This window comes from Struthio camelus, chromosome Z (genome assembly GCF_040807025.1).
Source record: "Struthio camelus isolate bStrCam1 chromosome Z, bStrCam1.hap1, whole genome shotgun sequence".
Taxonomy (NCBI): domain Eukaryota; kingdom Metazoa; phylum Chordata; class Aves; order Struthioniformes; family Struthionidae; genus Struthio; species Struthio camelus.
The window spans coordinates 29028337-29052544 of record NC_090982.1 but is presented as its reverse complement, the minus strand read 5'-3'; the positions used below and the strand labels follow the sequence as shown (position 1 = coordinate 29052544).

The window sequence follows — 24208 nt, the reverse complement described above, 5'->3', positions numbered from 1 at the left end:
TCTTTATTTCACTTCATATATAATGCCACATGTACATCGTGTAGGTTTCAGAAAAACTGAGATCATCTGAGGGTAGCCAGAAGCGTTTTTCAGTAAATAACAGTTCTATTTTGTGTAGGTCTGTAATTTTATAAGCTCTCAAGAAAAGTCATGTTCGCTCCTCTCTGGTAGATTCTAGAAGTACAAAGATCTCACCTGTAGCTCGGATGAATTGGAAGATACAAACTTAACACTGATGCAGGACTAAGTATTGCCCGTAACATATCACCTTTTCTGAATAAAAGGTGATTGCCTGAACAGGTGATTGCCTGAACATATCACCTCTTTCGATAATGCAGAGTTATCAGGCTGCAGAGGGAAGACTTGTGTGGGGTCTTGCAGCGCCCTACAGAGATGGTCCAGGCAGTCAGTGCCCCTCTTGACTGCAGCACAGGCTGAGGGGCCGAGAGAAGCCACAGTCTCCATCTAACTTTACAACTTTGGAGAAGGTTCTTTTTAATTACAAAAACAATTGTTTGTGTCCTGCATAGGGGAAGTAAAATAGGTCTACATGTAACACTGTACTTGGTTTTCTGGAAGGGTGTAGGTAAGGAAGTTTGGAAGTTTGTTTTATACATGAGGGAGAAGGGGCTGAAGGTTTCAGAATGAAATCCTTGGTAAATGGCGGAAGCTTTCAGAGGCTTCCAGGTAGGATTTTTGCAGTGCGTGCTACCTCACAAATACTTAGGGGTTGCCAACGCAGCTTCACGCTCTAACCTTTTATTGCTCTGCTTGTGAAATACACTTCTGTGATGAGACATCTAAAACACCATGTAAGGCATAAGGCTCCCTTTGTCTTGGAAGATAAGTATTATGGCATGAGGCGTAAAAGCTTTGTAAAAATGATAAAAGTAGGATCTGGGCTGAAAGGCTGAGAAGCATGGCACTGAACAGTGCACCCAGGTGAATGTATTGCGTTTCTTGGAGAGCTAAGAAGCTAGGTGAACATGCAAGTGTTCGTATGGCTGTGCAACTGTTCCTTCGAGATTTCAACTCCTGCCTATAAGAAAACATAATAATTAGATAAGCCCTTCTAATCACAGAGCATGGGCTCACTGAGCTGGGGCAAAGGAAAAACATTTGGTGATAGTCCTGCGTGAAATTTCCAGCAAGTAGATCTTAACTTTAAATTGACAAATATTCAAGAAGTTCATTGAAAAGTGTTAGCCGTTTGTGCTTTGTCTAACGCACATAGACACAAAGAAATCTCAAGGAAGGAATGGCTTCCCATTAACAAATGTGAGCCAGATTTTAATTACGGCTAATTTCATTCTTTGGAGGGTAAAGTTTGCAGAGCTGTAATTGTTATACTGCTCCCCCCCCCCCCTTTTTTTTAAACAAAGTTATCTATGGGTTTTATAGTGCTGCCTATCATAATGTCCTGAAAGTTGGCCAACTGAGATAATTATTTTTACATATAACTTTCTGAATTTTTGTGATAATAATTCCAAAAGTTAGATGTTGAGAATTTTCTCTTCAGAAATGGAAATTTATGCTTATAACTTTCAATATGCAGTGGTACACTTTAAATATTTTGGAGTGTGCTTTTTGTTTTAGTTACTAGTTTAATTATTTTCTCATTACTATCCTTTTTCTTTTGCTATTTGATCTTCAAAATGCACATTTTAATTCAATGTTGGTTCGATTGTTGCTATATATTACTGCTGATTTGATATGGAGCTGGTCCTTGTAGTTACCATGCAAACAGCGTAAGCACATGACACTGTTCTGCCTCGCGCTGAACAAGCTGTCTGCTTTGTGCAGGAAAGTCATGTTTGTCCAGTGACTGAAGTGTATCCTTCTTACTTGTCTTGCAGGCACAGGAGAGAGTGGCAAAAGCACGTTCATCAAACAGATGAGAATCATTCATGGATCAGGTTACTCTGATGAAGATAAAAGGGGCTTTACAAAACTGGTGTATCAGAATATATTTACAGCAATGCAGGCCATGATCAGAGCCATGGATACCCTCAAAATCCCATACAAGTATGAACACAATAAGGTGAGATTTTTATTTATTTCCATAGCTGAAACTCTTCCTCTTCGTATCTGTAGGAAATGTACGGAGGGTCTCTAAAAACTTTACACGGCATATAACTTATACTGTGCTTAAAGTTTAGAAGAAAATAGCTTCTTCCAGCTTCTGCGTGTAGCTTTCTGCCCTTTGCCCTGCCCTGACAAAACAGAGGAGACGAGAGAGTTCCTCTTAACAAGATGTCTGGGGCATTTGTCAAGGGGAGAAAGTTAAGGGCAGGCTGGTGTTTGCCTATGGCTTTAGTCATCTCTTTTCCTTTCCTCCCAGCCCATGTTGTGGCCAGAGCACAGTTAAACCATTCTTGTGTTCTTTACCAGTACTGCTTAAGGTTTGCCATCAACATTACTTGGGAAGAAGTTCAAATTAATAGAAAAATAGGTGGGGCATCTGCTTGTGTGTGAGTATTATGAAATAGAATTTGACACAGTGCCTGAGGACAAGCAAATTAATTTGAGACTGCTGACATCACTGAAATTTAGAAGGAGGAAAATACGTTGAAAGCATTTTTAAAGTTTATCTGTGACTAGCCTGACTTCTTTCCAATTTGTTTTCATATTTGCTTCTTTAAAGAAAGATAAGTGAAATATTTTAAGCATTACATGAAAGAGAGTGAAATGCTTAAATGTACTTAAATAGAAGGGAGGTTTATTGCATGGGAAAGCACAGAATTACACAGCTATATATCTCACTCCTTGCCATGAGAGTGGTATGTCTTTGAGAACAGTCCTCATTTTTGCTGTTGACTCAATATCAGTAGCTATGTCAGAGAGAGAGGTTAAGTTCTCTTGTGAGTGGAAGGTTCACGTTTCCTTGAATCTTGTGAAAGGAAATTTAATTTTTTTTTTTTTTAGTAATCTTGGCTGTAAATTGTACTTACTCTGCTGGATTGCTTACTTTTATTCTAGTATTTGTTTAAATGCCAGAAACTATCAAAGAGCAGGGAAATTTAAATTAAAGAAATTGGCTTCCATTAGCGAGGGAAAAGAGGATGAAATAAATTAGTGTTAGGATAGAAGTCTTTTGTGCTTAAAGCTATGAAGTTTAATGATTCAAATTGAACTGCAGTACATGTTTTAAGGTATCTTATTTAGAAGTAGGAAAGGTGAAGCTTATTACCGGGTAAAAGACGCTTCGTTTTTCCATTCAGCTCTGCCAAAGTCACTGCAGCTGATCGTCACTTTGTTGGTGACATAATGGTGCAGTAACCAAAGAATCTTGCCTGAACCTCGGTTTATGCAGTGGGAAGTTAGGCAGATCCTGCTGTCAACATCCATATTTTTAACCGTCTTTAATGTGGGGGTGTTGGGGTGTTCTTAGTTTTTCTTTTTTCTTTTTTCTTTTTTTAAGGACATTAAAGAAGTTAGAAAAACTTGTCTTAAACAGTAAAAGAGAATGTTGAACTGAACTTCCTAGTATGACTGAATGTTGGAGCTGTCTGATTTCCCTTTGTCCGTCAGAAATAAAAATCAAATAATTTTTTTTTAATTACATTTATATGTGTATTTCAGCGTGCTAGCTCCATGTTTTTGCTGTACATAGAGCAGTCAGTTTCTTAACCATACTTGAAAAACTGGTTAATTGTGAAGCACACGTTTTTCTTCAAAATTGGTATTGACTGTTATTTTGCTGCAGTATCTGGAAGTCCTAATTATAAATCAGGAATTTCTTACTTGTTTTGTACTACGAAGTATATATTCTACAGTAACTATTCAAATTCTGAGAACTGAATTTATACAGAATGTTTTTATGCGGTTGAAGCCAATTAGTAAGATGCAGCATAGCTGTATACACGTGGCCAAGCCCTTCCAGTTAGAGCTGTTCACTTTCTCTGTGCAGGAATAACTTTCCTGAGAGTTTATCCTTGCACTCAGCTATTTCGCAAGCGTTCACATCAGTTTTAATAGGGATACCTGTGGAATAAAGTAAAACGCGCTGAATGATAGGTTCTGGACACAATTCCTTTAAAAATTCCATCTGGAGGTAGAGAGAAATCAAACTTGCTATAAAGTCATGCCAAACTGCTGAAGACTACTTTCATGCTTTGTATACAAGGTCGCTTTAAAGCGGTAAACTCTCTTTTTCAGTCTGTTAAAAACAAACTCATTAGGCTAGCAGCCTAGAAAACACAGGAAGGGCACTTCCTATTAATTTGAATCTCCTATCAGGAAATCCTATCTCTGGAGAGAATATCTCAAAGATTGAGTAACAGCGTATTTTTAGCACAGTACTTGTTTTGCACAATAGTTTAGAAAACTACAGCTGAAGCTGATATTGATGTGCTTTGGCTAAAGAAATGATGGTAAAGTGTCCATTTTTTATCAAAGCCTTCATGTCACAGTAGAAATGTTTTTATCTTACTGTAGCAGTGTTCTTAACTGTGGTAAAGAATCACTGAAACTGAGGTATTTTTAATCTCTGAATACTTCTGGAATTTGAAGTGTTTTCTTGTCAAAAGTTCGGTTAAGCTGGCCGTTGGAAACTTTGTATGGTGTAAAAACATCACAACGACATCTAGACCGGATTGTTTTAATGCAGTCGACCTAGGCAGAGGCAAGTTTTAAGTTAGGCAAGTTGGAGCATATGCATTAGTGCAGTTCTTCCATAGTTGTGTCAGCTTCATACACACCAATATATCTAAAGAGGCAGAGTCTGAAACGCGTGATCCTATGTTATAATAATCTAGGCTCTTTGAAAGATTTATTATCAGGCTGGTGAAAGTCAATTGAGAAAGGTAGATACTGATGTTTAAATTTTAATGCCTTGATGGCAGGGCATTGCATCAGGCAAGACATTTCTCTTGTTAAACTGCAAAATAAGAGCTCTACTGAGGTTTAAGATAATGGGTCAGCATGATCTCTTCTCTTAGGAATTTGTCTGTCATAGGAAATGCTGGCTTATGCGTTGGGTTTTAGTTTCCTTTTGGGTAAATGTTACTGTGTTTCATTACTTACTTTTTAACTAGCAATTGTGAAGTCTTTATATGCACCTTGAGTTTTAGAGTGAGAAGCATTTCATCAAATACAGAAAAGCATTAGTTTCATAAAGAAATGTGCATAAGCAATTTTAAAAATTACCAGTCTTTGCAGAATTTTTGTGGGTGTACAGTAGTAACTCAGGGCAAGCGTAGACATTCAAATTCACATTTAAAAAATCTAAATTATAGATACACGTTTAAGAAAAATCTTTTTAGAGTGGCTTAGAAGCCATTGTGTCTCCATTTCTTCTTTTTTATCTATCTTTTTTTTTTTTTTTATCTATTTTTACGTATCTAATATTGCTGAAGGTGGGTAGTATACTTGGACAGCTTTTTTTTTTTTCTCTGCTTTTGTTACAGCAATTCTATGAAACAAATTGCTACTATAGCAGACAACTACCATCATAGTTACTGTTCCTTTCAATGCAGTTTCCAGAAGATAAGTTGCCTCTTCCTACAGAGGTACTACCCAAGAAGATGTCACTCAGTGGTGATTAACAGGCAGGAAATTTTACTTGAATCTCATGTCTGTAAATTCCTGAGACTTCTTAACTACTCGTGACACGTTACCTAATGTGAGCAACATAGTAACAGAACAGGCTGCAAGAAAGTTGTTCAAGAGGCTAAAAACTTAAAATCAAGTCTTACTGTAGGCCAAGAAGTTTGCTCTAAGCTTCATAGAGTGGTTCCATGTAGAAGTCATTTCCTTATTTCTGCCTATTCCCTATAGGGAGTGTTTTAAAATGGATATAAGGAGGTGTGGGAAATGCTTTTGAAGTCCGCAGTCTTACTGACGTTATCTTCAAGGCTGAGTTTACGTCACTGATAGCTTCTTTCTTCTTAGTCCAGGGTAACATGCAAAAAAAAAAAAATACAGACAATAGTAAGACATCAGCAGCTGGTAGGGATGTCAGATGACATAAATTCTTAAGTAAACAAACAGGAGTCTTAAACTTCCTAGACCTCCCTTATGAAATTTGATATCGAACAAATGTATGTTAGGAAAAAGCCTAGCTTGTACACCTCACTTGATCTGCAAGGAGTGTGAAGGATTGAATCCTGAGCAGCTGTGTGCAAACTGTGCGAAGTTCTCTGATTTTCCGATGATGCAGAAGGTGTGGGATTTTGTGTGTGTGTGTGTAAAGAATGATATTCTTGGGATGTTGAAATGAAATGCTGAAGAACAGCTATTGGTTTGGAACACATATAATAAAGTGACTCTTCAAGCAGATGGAGAAACCCAAACTGTGCCAGCTGCACAAAGCAGTATTCTTCAGTGTCTCAAACCTGAAGCAGAGAGTTTAAAAGCAGTTTGCAGGAAAAGGGGATTTATGCTAATAATGTTAGTTAGCATTCAGCATATCCTGGTACTCTCAAATGTCCTTCTCCGCGCAGCCAAAAATAAAGACAAATTATCCAATAAATAGAAGCTGTGCAGACAGTTAAATGCTGCTAATACCGTGACGCTCCTGACGCAATTTTTTGGCAAGAAACAGACTACCTAAAAGCCAGCCAACATGGAAGAGAGTATAGTAAGATTTAAAATATCCTAATCAGTTAACAATGTGTCTTCATTTCCTTTATCTGAATCTAATTTTTTTTTTCAGGAGCCTTGATGTGAGGTAAACATTGGCTCCCCAACAGCTTTACATCTCCTCCCCTGAGGGCATTCATACAGTGAGGTTTAGGGGCTCCAGTAAAACCATGAACAATTTCTTCCTCAGTGCTTCACAGAGAGTGTTGATAAAGACTAGTTCTCACTCCCTCCCCAGCTGGTTTTCTCCTCTTTTTAACAGTATTTACCTGTCAGTCACTTATTCCTCTCATGCCCTCTCATGCCTTTCTCCCTGGCATCTTCTCTCTCCAGTCTTATGAGTCTGTGACCTCATCCAAACCTCAACTACTTAACGTACTCTCTGCTGTTTTCCTTCTTCTTTATATGTGAATGAAGTTTAAAAAAAATGATCTTTTATCTGTATAGTGACTTGCATCCTGGCCACCTTTTAGCAGTTTGCTTTTCTCCCCTCGTTTGTTTGCCCTTTGGTTAGAGCAGAGGCCTCCTGAATTTGACTCCAATGAATTCGAAAATTTCTTGCTTCCCCTGTACGTTCTGCTTAACTGTTTCATAATTTATCTCAACAGAAGTGAGTTTTGGGTACTTTTCCAAAGGTAGGAAAAATGACCATGTATCAGAGGTAAAATAGACTAAGAGGGTTGTGTGTACCCGTGATGAGCTGAAAATACGTTTCTTAGAAATAAACGTGCAGATGTACAAATAAACATTCTTCTCCTTCCCAGTAAAATTATAGGTGATTTCATGTATTTAAATGAGGAGACTGTCTTAGCCTTCAGTTCTGCAAACTTAAAATGTTTACATTTTAGAACATCTGCAAGCCCCAAAAATTCAATGAATTGGTTACATGTTTAGACTTATATGTGTACTTACAATTAATTTTGAGAGGATTAGGACCTAGGATATGGAATAAGTATGCCAACTACAGGATACTGTAGACATACATTTGAAAAGTCAATGTTAGCTACTCTTTTTGCAGTACAGTAAGATTCCTTCCTTCTTCCTTTTATATTTTAAGAGAAGCTCTTTATATTTTTTTAAATATAAATTTATAAGTGATTAATTGCCCTTTGCTAATGGGAAGTGATAAGTGTATACAAAAGCACACACGTGGGATGTGATGTCCGTGTTTTATCTTTCCAATTTCACCATTTCAGTGCTGCTGCTAGTGTGGCAAAAGGGTGGTGATACTGCTTACTGACAGATTCCTATTTAATGACTGTTCATACCGGAGTTAAAGGACCATAACCTTAAGAAAGCAGACTTTCAGCATTTTTTGTTTCTCTTCTATAACTATTCTTTCTATTTTACTTCAGATATGTTTATTGCATAGTTATTTTGCTTAGAGAATGCAATGTGTTGTCCGAATGGAGACATCCATGTGGGTATACTCTCTGACAATAAGAACATGGAAAACTCTCAGGGCAACATTTAATAATACAGGTTTGGAGTTTATTTTAAGGTAATGAGCGAGTTTTTGTACTGTTGGAATGATTCTGATATCTGACTTTGTTAACAAGAAACTTGTGTAAAACTAATGGTATATAAATATATATAAAATATATGAAATATTTTTATGAAAATAACTACATATATTTTAATAGAGTAAAATGTTTTAACAGTAGTAGCTTCCTTCATTAATACTAGAGATATGTTTAGATTATCCAGCGATTATTTTTGAAATAACTTCACCTTATCTGTGAAACTCTAAAAAAAAAAAATTCAACTGGTTCCATTTATACTATGTAAAATTACTAAAAATTCTTCAAATCTCGTATCTTCATCGTTCATTTCTACAAACTGCAGTAAATCTTATTTTAGGCAGACCTTGTCAATGTGTTAAGAAATCTTCAGCTGAAACGGACCGTTTTTTTCTGAAGATTTTGTCATTCTCTCTTTTTTACTTTGCACTTCCTATTTGGTAAAACTCATAGTGTCTGAGATGCGAAAAAGCTTCCTCTTATTATACAGTTCAGCTTCGGTTTGGAAAATAAGCAAATGTTAAGCAAAGGAGTTGTGTGTGTGTGTACAAATTTATATATTTATATTTTGTAAGTGAGATTATTTTATATTATTATTGTTTTGTTTTTATAATGGGACATATCATCTTATAGAAGTATTCACACAGTTACTTTTATTCTGTAACACGCAGTTACTTTCTTGAAAGCTGTCTTGTGTTTTTACTCGCAGATCACAATGTATAAAGTCTGCACATTAGAGCTGATTATATATTCACACTTCAAAGTCCAAAGCAATGAGTCCGATCACATGTCTACCTGTTTTCAGAGTGTGGACCCATGTACCTCCACTCTTAGATTCTGTGTTCACTTTAATGTAACTTTAAGTGACTACGTAAAGGTGAGGCATGAGACCAAGTTGTAGTGTTTTTGTTCTGGAAGATGAGACTGGCAAAGGGAAGTCCAAGCGTGACATGATTGGTGTTATACTTGAATTTCCTTTTGGCAACCTTCTTTCCCGAATCAAAGCATGCTTCAGCTTTGGCAAAAAAGGTACATATCAAATCCTCTTGACTGGTTTCTGTAGGTTATATTGTGGCAGAACTAAGATACTGAGTAAGTAGGAAAATCATTTGTTATGAGCAAGTCATTTCTGTGAACAGTCTTGGATCTGACAAAACAGAGTTTAGTATCAGGTTTAAAGGGTAGCAGGGTCAGAGAGCTGCTTTTAATCTCTTCCTATGCTTCACTAATTCTCATGTGACTCTTGATTTCCTTAGCCGCTGTCATCCATGAGAGTTCATGAGGTGCATGCATTGGCCTGGGCAAGTAATACTTTGGAAAAGCTGTTACAGTTCAGGCTTCTTCACACTAATAAAGATTGTTTCAGGTTCATGACTTTTCATTTTTCTTCATGTATAAGGCAGAATTAAAATTTGTCTCCTTAATGAGTTAAGCTAATTCGTAGATACAGTGTAATAATAAATTGCGTGTACATGTTTTGCAAGTTTGGAGTGTTTCTAGAAAACTTTCAAAACATGAATTATGTGCCAAGTAGATTATTTGAAGATGTTGCTGTATTTTTATAGATTTATTTATTTATTTATTTAAAGATACGACCGTTGGTTTGAGAACATATGCTGTCTGTATTGTTGGCTATATGACTAGATAAATAAGTGCTTTTGGTGCATGAAGATGTTCTTTGCATCTTCCCTCTGGTCTTTGTCCGGATATTTTTTGGAATAGTGAACCAGGTGCTGCCACTTGTGCAGGCTGGATGAAAATGTAAGTGTCTATTACTGGAGCATAAAAAGGCCTTGGGCACACCTGCTTCCCTTCCAAACTCCGGTACACCCATATGCTGGGTGGAGAAAGCAGGGGGACATGATGGGCAAGAACTATTAACACAGTGACTGTATAACCTGGCGAATCCCATGGTGGTCTTTGTGGTGCCCGTTGCATCACTTTATGGCCTTTTTGATGTTTGTAGTTTTGTTTATCCAAATAAGCTAAAATACTGAGATCAAAATTATTAATATTAGACTTTAATTTTGGTTATATTTTTCTTGACTATCTTGACCTTGGAAAGTCTGACTGCAGCCATGTTCTTCTGACCCCATAATCTGTAGGGCTGCACTATGTGATTTTACAATTGTAAAATGTAAAGATAAAGAGGTTTAATACAAAGTGGAAATTAGACTTTTGCATGTGCGTGCCTGTTTTAGTGTCTGTTTATTCAATTGCAATTATTTTTGAGGTAGTCCAGTAATTTATTCTTTTTACTGCTGCTCCTGCTCAAATAGGTGCTTGAAATTGGAGAAACATGGTAGCACCAATTGAAGACTCCTTCAAGGATCGTTTAAAAGATCTGCAAGAATCTGCTGAGTACTAAACAGACATCTAATAGCTTTTACACCTGCAGGGTTCGCAAAGTAATCTCTCAGGCTATGCTGGCAACTTGCAATTGTGTAGAAACAGGATTTTGTGCCCCATTTGAGTATTTTAACAGGTGTTCTGACATAACAGAACTTTTCTGCAGTTTAATCCACAATTGCTGAGTGTAGATGCAAATGTAATATCAGTTGTTAATCCACTTTTTCAGGAAATGAAAATATTTAGTTTGGATTGGAAGGATATTTTTTATGGTCACTGATGATTATTAAGGGTAGGAATCATGGTGATATTCCATGAAATGTTCCATTTCTGTGTCTAAGCCATAACATCATATGTTCATATATCATTTGATAATAAAACTGTGAGGCCAGAGTAATCCATCGCACCAGCATCTGAAAGCTAAACTTACTTCTTAAAGGCCCATGTCACAACCAAATAGGATGATTCTTGTGTAATTTTAAGCTTCTGGAACATGTTGTGTTGTGTTTTGTTTTTTTAATGTCATTGACAAAACTGTGTAATCAGATAAAGTTGTATGTGTGTGTACATGCATGTGTGCTGGGATGGAATATCTTTTGTTTATTTTGAAAAAGTTTTGGTATACATTTTTGTATATTTCCATTAATGGCCCTATGCATTTCTTTTAAAGCTGATTTCATTAAAACTTTGGATTGAAAAAGGACTTTTGAAAGCTGAAGTCTTTTGCAATATGACTTTCATTCCTTTTTTTCTATGAAACCAGAACTTTCTGGGTTTTCTTTGGTTCTTTCCCTCCTTTTCTTTCTCTTTCACTCTGGAACTTTTTGATACTGCCTTGACCTTTGAAAAGTTAAAACAGTAGAATAAAGGGTTGAAAATGAAATCACTCAAAACAGTGCAAAAGTATACTGGATATTATAAATTCTCTTCTGGTCAGTAGTCTGCAAATAAAAATAAGGGCATAGGAAGAGTGAAATGTGACATTTTTCAAAAATATTTTGTGGACCTTTAAATTTACACGTGCAGGAAAGAAAACTCTAGCATTTATTCTCTCTTTTAAAAAAGCTGGATTTTTTTTTTTTCTTTCTACCACCTGGCACTTCGTATCCAGCTTGTAAAAACAGTTCTTCTGTAGCTAAGAGAAGTTAACTGGTTCAGTGGTAATAAGGTAGGTGCCATCAGTACTGAACTGAGACATCTCTAAAAGATAGAAAGAGTCACTGAAATACAGGGCATTGTACAGAGTATAAAATGGAATTTTATAGAAGAGAAAGTTGGAGTTACTTATCTAGGCATGCAAATATGCTCTCTGGGGAAGGCATTTAAGGCTCCGCATGAGGAAAGTAAGGAATACATGAACAGATTCTTTTTCAGGGGCTGCAAAGGAGTCTGTTGCACAAAGAGACTAAATGAGGGATTTGGGCAAGGGTGAATATAGAGCCAACAGGTAGTTTCTAAGGACCATTGTGAGATTTGGAGGCAATATGTCTACTTGTGTGAGCTCTTAGTTGTAGAAGCATGTTGCTTCTCGGTTTGTGTAATGATCCTGTGTTTTGTATAGTTGATTCACTGCTTGTGAACCAAGTCTGCCAGCTCTCGGAGAGGAATCTAAATGTTTAACAGCCCTTTTTCCAGGCAGAGTCTTGGAATTTTTTGAACTTCATCTATGGGTAGTTGTAGTGCCACTGATCAGAAAAACAAATCTTGTGGTCTTACCATTAGACTAATTGTAAAAGGCCTTGTTTCAAACAAGAGGTCCTTTGGCAAGGCAACATTTAGAAATAAAACCATTGTAGTCAGAGAAGGGCTTGGCTCTATAGCCTTGTACCTCACGTCCTTCTTATATGATAAATGACATGCCCTGACTGCCCTGGCCAGAGTGGGGTAGTCATTCATTGCATTGCCATTGCAAAATATTTGCAACAGCAACTCCCTCCCCTGAAAAATTAAAGTGTTTTTCCTTATCTCTGTCTCAGAAAATAAATTTGCAATTTAAAGAAGTTGATTTTTCAGATGCAGTTTTAAGCACTGAGAGAAGCAGTTGCTGGCTAGCTAGCTCTGTCGTTTCCTGATTCCAGTGGTGTATGTGTGTTCTGCTCTTATGTCTCTGCCTATCTGTCCCTTTTTGGACGCTCGTCGTCTTTTGTGGTCTTCCTGCACAGTTTCCTGTGTACTCGTTTTTGATAATACTATGTGAATCAGCAAAGTTGGTGGTGTTTTAGCCATCTGACAAATAAGAGCACTGCAGCAACGATATTTTTAATATTCTTCATTGAAATCAGTCCCGATCAGAGAACTACTTTCTTAATTTGCACTGGGAAGCCTTTCTGCGATGCAGTAGTGGTTTTTTTTTCTTTAATTTCTATCATCTATTGACTAGGATATGCAGTAGAAAACAGCCTTTTGTGAATGCTTGCCAAGCTGATGTTATAACTATCTGGGTGTGCTGAAACAGACACTGTCTACAGAAGCCTTGTCAACATAATATGGAATCAATTTGTGACTGTTCAGCACTGTAATATAATTTTTCATTGTGTCCTGCATTACTGGGCTGAACTACATGAGAATTAGATTGTAGGGTTTCTTTCCTCTTGGGAAAGGAATGGAAATTAGATTTCTCATATGAAGCTATCCCAGTGAAAAGAAATTTAAATAAATATGCTTTGGAAAGGGTTTGGTGGAAATGTGTGTATTGGTACAAAGGGAATGATAGAACTGAGATGTAGGTTGAATTGTTAACAACCTACTTTCAAGGTAGAGGTTAATCCCTGAAGACAGTTTTGTTAGTAATGCTTCTCCAGTGTTTACATGGTTCCTTATGACATTATCCTTTGAACATGACATAGTTATTTCTCAGCAGGGTGCCAAATAAGTTTTATCCCTTAACACTTTTTTTTTTTAACCATACTAGATTTGGCAATTAGATGTCTTTCGTTGTGTTAGGGTGTGTGTTTGTTTGTTTGGGGTGTTTTTTGTTGAATTTTTTTTTTTGTCCTTTGCCTTGGGTATTCTCCATATCTGGTCCTGTGCAGTTGTATTTTGCTGTGTTTTGAGTGTAAGATGAGTAAAATAAGAGCTGTTAGACTGCTACTTTTTTCCTGGCTCCTGTATTCCTTTTGAACATTTAGTATTTTTGAAACCTGAGTTTCTGAGGAGAGCCTTAATTTTCTCCAGCAGTATGGATCTTGGAATTTGTCACATGGGTTCATGCTTTGACAGAGCTTCATATAGGTGGACAACATGAATGGTAGCCATTCCATGGCTTTGGAATACAGTCTCTACGATTTAGTAGCATTTCCAAACACCCTTTTTGCAGAGAGGGTTACACCAGCTGCAGAGTTCCAGAGAATTTTAATACAGTGCTTATTAAAAATAAGTACTCCAAATGACTGTGGAAACAAACAGAAAACAGTGTCATAAGTTTAGATCTATAATTGGCAGTATTGCACAAAGTACAAAGCATCCCTTCTATGAGCTATATGTAAAGAAGGTACAGTATCTCTTCTTATGAGAAGCAAAAATATAATGCATGCTTTTACCATGAAGTAATTTTGACTCAGAGACTGGAGTTCATAGATACTTTGAAAGGCTGAATAAAATGTGCTTAACCAGAACCCTACCACACCCAAAATTCAGACATCTGTATTCATCTCCATCTCCTAATTATGCCTCAGTGCATCAGCAGATGAATGTAATGAAAGTAACAAGGATAAATCTTTGCTGTTATGATATGTTACTGGTGCCAGCACTGTTACAGTTTATAAATAAAATCAGTAACTGAGCAAAGCATTTACTTCTGTGCTGCATAGAATTTTTTTTTCTCAGCACAACCAATTATAGAATAAAGGACAGGCTTGCACACTTGAAAATGTTTCTTCTGTTTTGATGGAATCTTGCCACTTTGAGTGTTAGTCTGTGCTGTGTTGCATGTTTTTTACAGTGTCTTGCTAAGCAGCAGTCCAGTGCTGTTAGCGACCAATGAGTAGTACTGCAGTTTTAATACATATACTTCAAAATGAAGAATAGTGGTGGAAAAGTGTTTGAAGCTGTTACCCAGAGACTATTCATGTTTCACTTTTCCTCCCCCCATTCTAGAGCGTTGGACTGTGTCTGCGTCCACTGCCCCAGCCTTTGTATCCCTTACCCAGTTGCAGTAGCACCTTTGAAATGAGCTGTCCCAAAATAATTGCATGTTTGACTTACAGTGCAGAGTAATGAATGGAAAGTAGCTAGCCCAGCACACGAATTGTCATGAGCTAGAAAATCTTTTTGGAGCCAGGTCCTCTTGTAAATGTAAATGAGCTATGATGGGCTGTAGGGATCCTGCATTCAATCCCTCTCTCTGTCACTGACTCATTATGTGGCCTCAAGAAAGCCAGTTTTACCAGGAGTGTTGAGTGTGCTTCTTAATTCTGGATAATTCAATCTATATATCTATAGTAACACCTTGATTTGTTTTACTTGCTTAATTTACTTAATTTCAATAGCTAGCATAGCTGCCAATAAGTGCATCAGTGCAGCGTGTCTAAGAACCTGAATATGGATCTTGGATTTGATCCCACAGCAATTAAAATCCCATTACAGTTGTTTAAAGACGCAAAACTTCAAGGAAATGAATTTGAATATGACAGTTGTCTCTTTCCCCCCCCTCCTTTTTCACTTCTACGTGAAATAAAATTGTTTCCTCCCTTTATAACATTGTTGTGCCAAAGCATTAATCGTACTACTTTGAACCTGTACAATTGCAAAAGTGAATCACATGGAATCATGTATGTGTGGCTCAGCGCCTTGAGCCACTGTGCCGGTGTACAGAAATACATGCTCTACATGCAAGGAGCTGGTTCAGACGGCCAGCTGCTGAAGTTTTAGCTCCATGCTGCCCACTCCCACCTCTGGGTCACCACACTTTCCTCCAGTGCCGTGCAGTATTTGTCTTGGAGGTGTATGGAGGTGTCATTAGACCACCATGAGCTCTGATGAAGTAAGAAAAGCAGACTAGTATCCGCAAGATCCATTAGCAGCTGATGAAAGTTAGGGCACCCTGAGGATGCTGTAGCTTAAATTGGAGTAATGCCTGAAGCTAAAAGCTTTAACCATCAGGAAGGTATAAAGATGATATATCACTCACTACCTTATGCTTAAGGTACCCTACCATCTAGCTTTATCAAGTGCTTTGTTGAATATATGTTGCTCAGCTAGCTTTCTGGATTTGACCTCAGCCCTCACATGCAACAATCAAGCATTCTAGAGAATGTCAGTCAATACCAGACTCTTTTTTGGGGAGGGAATTTCTTAATGACTCACTCAATTTTCTCACTGACTTCTTAGATATTGCAGGTAGTTAACTATGCTTTCCACTGGTTAAGGCAATGAACAGACTATTTTCCCTGAAGTAAATCAAAAAGCAGTACACCAACTGTTAATGTGAGCAACTAAAGTTTTACTGCCAGGTCTTATTACTTTCAGACCCAATTTGTTTAAGACTCTTCATTTTGCGATTGCAGGTGTAAACTATTACCTCTCTCCAGAAATCTTTTATATTCTTAACTGGAATCTCACACATTGTCAAGGAGATTTTAACTTTTTTTTAAACCAAAGTTGCTTTTAGGAAGTGAAATTTCATATGCTAGACCTAAAAAAAGTAGTGATTTAAGTATAATTCAACTGGTAAGTACTTCCCATTTTATTATTGGACCTATAAAAAAACAGAAATAGAGATGCTAACTTCACAAATGCAGTTTTTCTCTGAAGAATCAAAAAACAAGCTGCAGTAACTTTCCTTTACTCTGATGAAATTAATGCTGCCTCTTCTGCCTTCCGTTCTTTTAAATGTTTAAAAAGAAAATCTCCATTCTCTACTAAAATGTTTCTGACAGCATTTTAAAGCTTTTTTAATGGCTTGCTAATTGTACTAACAATTTCTAGGCCCAAGGAAAAGCTTTGCATTGTTCCTTTGATGTGAACATTTTTATTCCTAAATCTGGATTCAAAAAGGGGCCTCATAACTGAGCTGCTAATTCTACTTTCTGTGATGCTTTTTTTTTTTTTTAAGGTTAGCAAACCTGTCTTCTGTGATGAACTCTCACAAATGAGTTCTAATTTTGGAAATTGCTGGATTGGGCATAGTCAATTTGTAATAAATAAATGCTAATACTTTCCTTCATCATGCTCCTTTTTTCCCTGCATTACCTTCCCTCCTCCGCTTTTTAATATGCTTTATTTTTAACCTTCTGCTGTCACAGTTTCAATTATATGAAAACAAAGGGATATATTTTGCAACCGAATAGAAGGCAGATGTAACTATTAGAAAGACAAAACGTCTTTTCCGGCTCTCTTAATTGAACACTGCTAACCAGAAGTTGGTTTGTGCCTGATAGATGGGCAGTGGGAGCGCAGTGAGTTTGCTGAGAAGATTCCTCTTTTTAATTACACCACCGCCTAACTCGGTTAGAAGACAACTGACTCATTTTTCTCCACCCTATCTGTACTGTCAGGGCTGGTGTGCAGTATGTATTACTGGTGCATGTGACTTCCATGCAGATAGTACAGTCACACAAATGTAATCTGTAGTCCATAGGTCAGTTCAGTTTGATGTACTGACAGGGTGGGGTCTGCAGGGCAAGCACAGTATGCTGCTGCTTGCTAGGAAGAACGCTCAGCTCAAGAATCACCCCATTCTTAAATATTTAATCTGCAGTTACCTACTTTTGCTTATTGGGGGGGTTTATTAACTTAACCACCCCACCAACACCACCAAACCAGTTGTCTGTGATACGGCTGCTGCGTGAGTTGCATGCAGTTAATAGGAAGGAGTAGTTTACCCCAGAGCTTTCTCCCACAGGAACCGCCCCCCTTGCCTCTGATTTTCTTAAAGATTTTCTGTTACAAGAGTTATTCCTGGCAGTTGAGAAGTATTTAGTTGCTCACCCAGAAGGCCCAGTACATGCCTTTCAGATTAGCAGGGGATGGATGGTTAAAGGCTTTCGTGCTCATTTACCTCACCAAAAGGTGAAGATGAAAGATGTAGCTGATATTGTAACTAACACCATGAGGGCTCCGAGTGTGCACTCTGCAGGCATACTCCCTGCTCTGACACCAATGTCCCTCCAAGCATGCTTCACAAGTCTAGTGTAAGCTATCGTGTAAAAATCTTTTTATAAAACTGTAATTTGAACAAATACTTGAGGAAATCTTTGACTTGTGTAGTGTGGATTGAACTAGATTTGGCCCATACTTACTCTTTTCTTTCTCCCCTGAAGGCGTTCGTGACTCAGCATTAATTATGATAAGTCCAGTGGTTGTCCTCTTAATCATCCTGAGGGGCACTTGCTCAAACTTATACCAGATTATTCATGTAAGGATTCATGAACATGAACGAAGGTTGCATAATCAGGCTCAGTATATTTGAAATATTTGAAGGGTGGGCCTGTAACTGATTATCTTCCTCTCCCAAAATAGGGGACTCATTCAAGTCCTCGTCAGAGAGGACTTTTTTTTTTTTTTTAATGCTTGATGTTAAAGCTAAATTTCAATCCTCAGCATGCAGAGCGGTGTCAGTTTCAAAATCTCAGTTCAAGACCTCAGTTCATTTCAAGGAATTTGTGGATTTGTCTCGTTCTCTAGTCTGTGTTTACTCTATTGTAGCCAATTAAAGTTAGGAAGAGTTGTTCTTTGCATCATACCAAAGCCAACTGATGAGCTGGATGAACACCGACTTTTCTAAGATGCTGTGCGTTTCCATTTACTGACTTTTCCTTGCTAAGCCAGTTAGGAACAAGAGTTGTTGATGTTACTGAATATCTCATTTATTAAAATAAAAAATAGGGATGGAACAAATATCAGAGAACTAATGCCATTTGTAACTAGCTGAAATTCACTTAGTGTAGTCCTTGACAGTGGAATATTGTGTGGCTTTAGATTGACTCAATATATTAAATGCGTTTCTTTCCTTTATCTTTCAAATTCATGACTTGGTCCTTATGCTTGTGCTTCTTCTCTCCCTTTTTTCCTTTGTCTGTACTACCCAAGAAGGAGGAAAAAATTAGCATCTCAAATCAAGAAGACTGAACTAATTAATTTTAGTTCTCTTCCAGGGACGTAATTGCTGAAACATTGTTTTCCTTTTGAGGGAGGTATGAGGAAATTATAGTATGTTTGCTAACAATGGGGTTTTGGGGTGCATGGGGGGTATGAAGGGGGACTGTTGTTTTTGGGGGTTGGGTTTTTGTTTTTGTTTTTGCTTTTGATGTCTATATGGGCAGCAGTGATGTAGCTTGTTATAGGAGTCCTTCCCTAATAATCTATTGGTTCAGGAATCCTCTGATGTAGGTTTGAATACCTGATGGCAGGCAAGCTAGGAACTAATAACTAACGTTATTTAAGGCATAGTCTTCTTAACGAGAGTCACTGTATAGCTAATTGTGTTCTTTTCCTTGTCTGTTTAATTTGTAGCTTTTGCATCTCTTAACTGTGAAATAAAAACTTATTTTAGCCCTTGATTGAATTAAATCCTCTAACATTGATGAGTAAACTGTATAATTTTAGTGCGTTGGCGTCTTTTTTTGTTGTTTCTGTTGTTGCTCCTAAGGCTCAAAATAAATGGTGAATCAGTGCAGCTAGTAGCTGACTTAAGTGGGAGGGGAAAGTCATTTTCTGGTTATCTGGCAAAGGCACGCTCTTTCTGGTGACTGGCATAACTTTCACATCACAACCATTCACGTACCAGTTCCTTTCACCTTTGTCATTTTTGGAAACTCTTCATACCTTTTTCACTTAGCAGGGAAACTAAAACGAACAGGCTAGAATTAGACAAAATATAACAATTTAAAAAAAATAAACCCACAATGGGCGATGTTTTTTTTTTCTTCAACTCTTGGCAGCACCCAGCGTGTAGCCGCTGAAAGAGGAAGAGTGGTTTTCTTTTATTTATTTGTGGGATATAACCTGATGGTGCTGATGGAATGTCTGGGTGTCCCCTTTATATGAACCCTGGTTGTAAAGTGGCTGATGGCTGCTTCAGTCCTGCTCAACTGTAGCAAGGGAAGAAGGGCCTTCTTTACTGTTGACAGCTTCCGTGTGTGTGTGTGTGTGTGTGTGTGTGTGTCTGCGCGTGTGCGCATATGTATAAGGAGAAAGGTTGACGAGATTGTTGTTCAGCTCCTATCCCCAATAGCTGCAAAAGGGAAAAATGCTGAGTATATTCTGTCCCCTTCCCTTAGTTTCCACAGCAAAGCAAGGAAGATGTCTCTCTGGTTGGCTTTCTTTGGCTGTGTATTTTAGATTTTCTTCCTCCTTAAAAGCTCTGGTCTAGAACCAAGTTCTCAAGTTCACAACTTCCCTTAAGCAATTGCAGCAGAATGCAGTTAGCACAATTTTTTAAACTGAGTGGCTACTGATGAAAAGTCAGTGGTGAGGCTGATTATAAACTTGTGAATTCCTTCTGTTGATATTCGACAGAGCTAGGAATGGCCGCACAAGCAACTCAGCTTTCTGGCCGCTCAGGCCAGACAGCACTCAGGAAGACAGCACTGTTTCAGTGTGCCTGTGAGTCATGCTTGTTATCTCTGTAAATATAAAAGGAGGAGGCTAGCAAAGTAATAGTACTTAAGTCAGAGCTCAAGTTATTCATGAAATATCCTGGAAAACTGAACCAAAGCAAGCAGCTCAAGGGAGTTATGGGGGTGCCTGGTACTTGTTATAAATCTAACAGGTTTTCACCACAATAAATGGGTGCTGTTACATAAATTGTGAGATACAGTCATTCCTTAGGGGAGAGAAGAAAACTTTCTATTCTTTCCCTGATTCAGTTGCTTTAACAGTAGATCAAGTCTGTAGAATTGTGTCTACCTGATGCATTGTTAGTGTCAGTGAAACTGCTTCTCATCATGCCTGGTCTCCGTACACTGCAAATGCCATAGCAGAGGATGCTTCACTAACAGGTCCTTATCTCTTTAGCTGGCAGACTCGATCTGCCTTTATATTGGCTTTGCTTGCTCTGTGTTTAGATTCAAATAAGCATTTAGACTTCACGTTCTCTTGATTTCAGTGACAAGTTAGGAGCCGTATAGAAATTAGAAAGAGAACGCCTTGAATCTAGACTCATCTTGTGAGACTGATGTCAGAGGCAGTAATTTGGAGAGGAAGGCAGTGGGCTGTGTTGGCACTGTGCTAAATCCTGCCTTGAAGGAATTCGCTGCTGCTATCTCTGATGTTTTGGGGAGCTTCTTAGCTTGACAGCAACAATCCAGTAAACCATTACAAACAGTTAGACAGAGGTCAGAAAACTCTTCATTCAGGTAATCAAGCAGTAGTGAGGCTCTGAGAATATAGCTCTTCTCATAGCTGTTAAGCTATGGTATTATTGACTGAGGTGGATTAAAATTGTTACCTGAAAGGGTAAGGTCTGTCTTAGTCTTCTGAGCTTTACTATTCCTTGATTATCCTGGGTTTGCTAATACTCGTAAACAGTGTTCTTGGAAGTTGTGTAGTGTTTTGCTTGATTAATATAGACATTCATGGGCACTTTTTCAGAGGATGTCATACTACAGCATTTGCAACTCTTTCTTGAAAAGATGCAAATTGTTTTGAATATCTTTATCAATGATTTGTGTATTTTCTGACTTTTTTTTTTTTGTGGGAGTCATTCCTCTTTTTCACACTACTTTGAATAGTCGTGATTAAAGTAATTTTGGAATAGACTGGATAAAATGATGCCAATCCTGAATTATCAGTGTTAAAAATAATTTTATGTGAACTTGATTCTAAATCTTACACTATTGTTATGGGGGGAAAAAGTCATAATCATCTCAGACGATACCAGTTAAAAGCCCAGGGAACGCTTTCAGTTCTGTGTATTCTGGTTCTGGTGTTCTGTGTAAGGCAGCAATGAAAATAAAGTTAGGACCTGGTTCCGGTTGAAGTGAAAAATCGGTATTTCAGGCTACACTGTAAGATTACATATCAGAATCTCTAAATATTATAACGTGTACAATTTGTAGTAGGGCTTAAGGTCTTTGTGAGTAAACGTTCAAGAAACTAGAGGAAACGATATTTAGCTCATGAAAACTAAAGCATAAAGATTCGTTAGAAGACTTCGGAGTTTCTTACTTGTATAGTTTAGCAGTCGTATGCACTAAATGACTTGTCACTCTTCTGTTCTGAGCATCATGGAAAAAAGTGGAATGTGTAGTTTTGTAGTTTTCTGAAATACTGACTGAAATGATGAGTGGGAAAAAAAAGAGGGTGTAATTAGGAGTCTCACAGGAGTTCTGAGGCTTATGTTATACAGTACTGAAATTTTATATAGTTATATTTCTGCATGCAGTAATCCGTTCACCATGTCTTCTTGCTGACTGTTAGATTGTTGTTCGGTATGTGCATTGGTGGTAAAATTAATCTTACTCTGATACTAATTTGCAGGCAAATAGCAGAGTCTATATACTTCAATAGCAAAAATGAAACCTCTATTTCTCTATAATTCCAAAAATTAAAAAAAAAAAAAAAACAGGATAGGAGAGCAAGAAGTAAAATTTTTACAAGTGGGCTTCTATTTTTATTCAAAGAACATACTGCAAACTGATCCAAACCATGTATACAGGTCAAGGAAAATGTACAACGAAATAACATTTACTCGAATGTTTCAAAGTTGACTTTATTGTCAGTCTTGTGGTGCTTAATCATTATGGAAGTATGTGTGCTAGCTGGTATGCACAGGAAGTTGTCTGGGGAAGAACTCCTTGAAAAATGTAGCTAATGTTATCTTTGCACCGGCTTGCTAATTTTTTTTTTTTAATCCATCTGGTGCTCTGTCCCACTGAGGAATATCTCCTCTGGAGCCGGGAGCACTGTAGGCATCTCCTGGCTTGCCGAGACTGCAGCCTTCTCTAGATGAGTTACGGGAAAGGAAGTGACTCCTTTCCTGTACCTTTGCCTGACTGTGGTTCAAAACATGAATAAGCGCTCAGTAGATTTAAAACATAGACATGCTGAACCACATTTCATTAATTTCCAATATATTCAAAATTGCCCTCAGACAACTTCAGTTTAGTAGTTTCATGAAAGGTATTACATAAATACATAAAAACTCACATTATACAGTCAGCCTGCTTAAACAGAATCTCGCTGAATATATAAGCAACCTTACTAAACCTTCCTGAAGCAAAGTGACATAGTTCAAATATATAGGCTGCTTATCTGTGATGCAATGTATTCTAACTTTTTAACCTAAAATTGGACTATGGATGTCTTGGAATAGATGTAAAGATTACAATTTTTTTTTCATATCTTTGAAAGGGAATTTGGAAAGTGTGGGGTGTGGATTTTGTTTTTTGTTTGTTTGTTGGTGGTGGGGCTTTTTGTTCTTAAGATTAGATTGTGTTTCAGGAGGTTGTAGAGTAATTTTGCAAGGCAGTGCTAGAAGCCCCTCATTTTTTAGGTTCAAATATAGGAAGAGTTGGAAAAGATCTTGTACACAACACTTGATAAGTTTCTTACGCTTCCCAATTTTTTCTTTAAAGTTTGATGACAAATCAAAGGTAAGTTTTTATATAAAATACACTGTTGTAATAGTATCACAGTAGGTGCACATCAGTTATAGATGTTTTTACCATGCAGATTTACATTTTTCTGTATCCCCAAACTGCACACACCTTTGAAAGCTGGAGTGTTCATAGGTAGTACAGGGGCTAACGCAAACTGTTTAACAAGTTTGGGCAGCACCATGGAATACTGGGGGCAGAGGGTGAGAATAAAAGAGGAAATAACTTGAAACAATGGAAAATACATGGAATAGTGGAAAAGAATAATAGAGGGATAGAGTAGAGGCTGCAGAAGTAAGATGATCATAGTTTGTGTTACAGCAGCATGTGATGAGGTGTAGGACCTTACTTAGTTTTTCCTCTCTTCTAATGTAATAAGACTTTTGTAAAAATGTTTCTTTTTGTAAGTAGACCCAAAAGGTGATCGTGCTTCCAACATCAGCATTTTTGGTAGTTGAAGAGTTCAAGTTGTTTATTCCGATTCATATTCTCAAAAGGACAATCAAAAATGCAGGAAGCATTATCAAATAAGGAATGTGGTTCTCATCTTTCCTTGGAGTTCTTTATTTCAACATTTGTATAGTTTTCCTCGTTCTCCTGCAAGACCTTTAATGATCTGCCCTCCACCTATCAAGAGTTTTTCTCAGTTTGGTTGTTTGCTGACATTGCACATCTTCATACGTCCTGAGAGACTTCAAAGCAACACCAGTTAGCCTGTACATGGTTTAGGAATCGGAGCATTTCTCTTACACTATCAGAAGAGATCCCTCCACAGTAAAGGCTCCTGTTAAGAACATAATTGTGCACTTGGCTCCAGCGTTGGTTGTTTCCAAACTGTGTTCTAACAGGTTCCTCTTGCTCATTTCGCTTACTGGATTACCCAAAGACAAATACTCATTGCTTTAGGCTTCTTTATTTTCCTTTTTTTCCCGTCATCGTCAAAACCTTGGATATATATCTAGCCCATCTACCCTTTTAAAAAGGATTCATTCTAATGAGGAATTTATGGCTGTTTTTATTAGTTCTTCCACTGATGTTTCAGAAAACCTAGCTCTGGAAAAAAACAGAACATTTGAGACAAATAATTTGATCTAGCATTTTAGAACTGTTGCAATTTTTTAAGTATTGTGTTCAAAAGTTGCTTAGATCGTGCCTTATATAATAAATAAATTTATCTTTGTGCAATACATTATGTTTAGCTGCACAAGTTTATTGTTTGCC

General features: G+C 37.5%; 1 protein-coding gene across 1 annotated transcript in view; it reads left to right on the top strand.

Moving 5' to 3' along the window:
- Nucleotides 1–24208, top strand: part of LOC138064508 (guanine nucleotide-binding protein G(q) subunit alpha) — a 137160-nt gene that overhangs the window by 44688 nt on the left and 68264 nt on the right. Inside the window, exon 2 of the mRNA XM_068927388.1 lies at nucleotides 1857–2041. Within this exon, the coding sequence (XP_068783489.1) occupies nucleotides 1857–2041 (185 nt within the window). The remainder of the gene's footprint in view (nucleotides 1–1856; nucleotides 2042–24208) is intronic.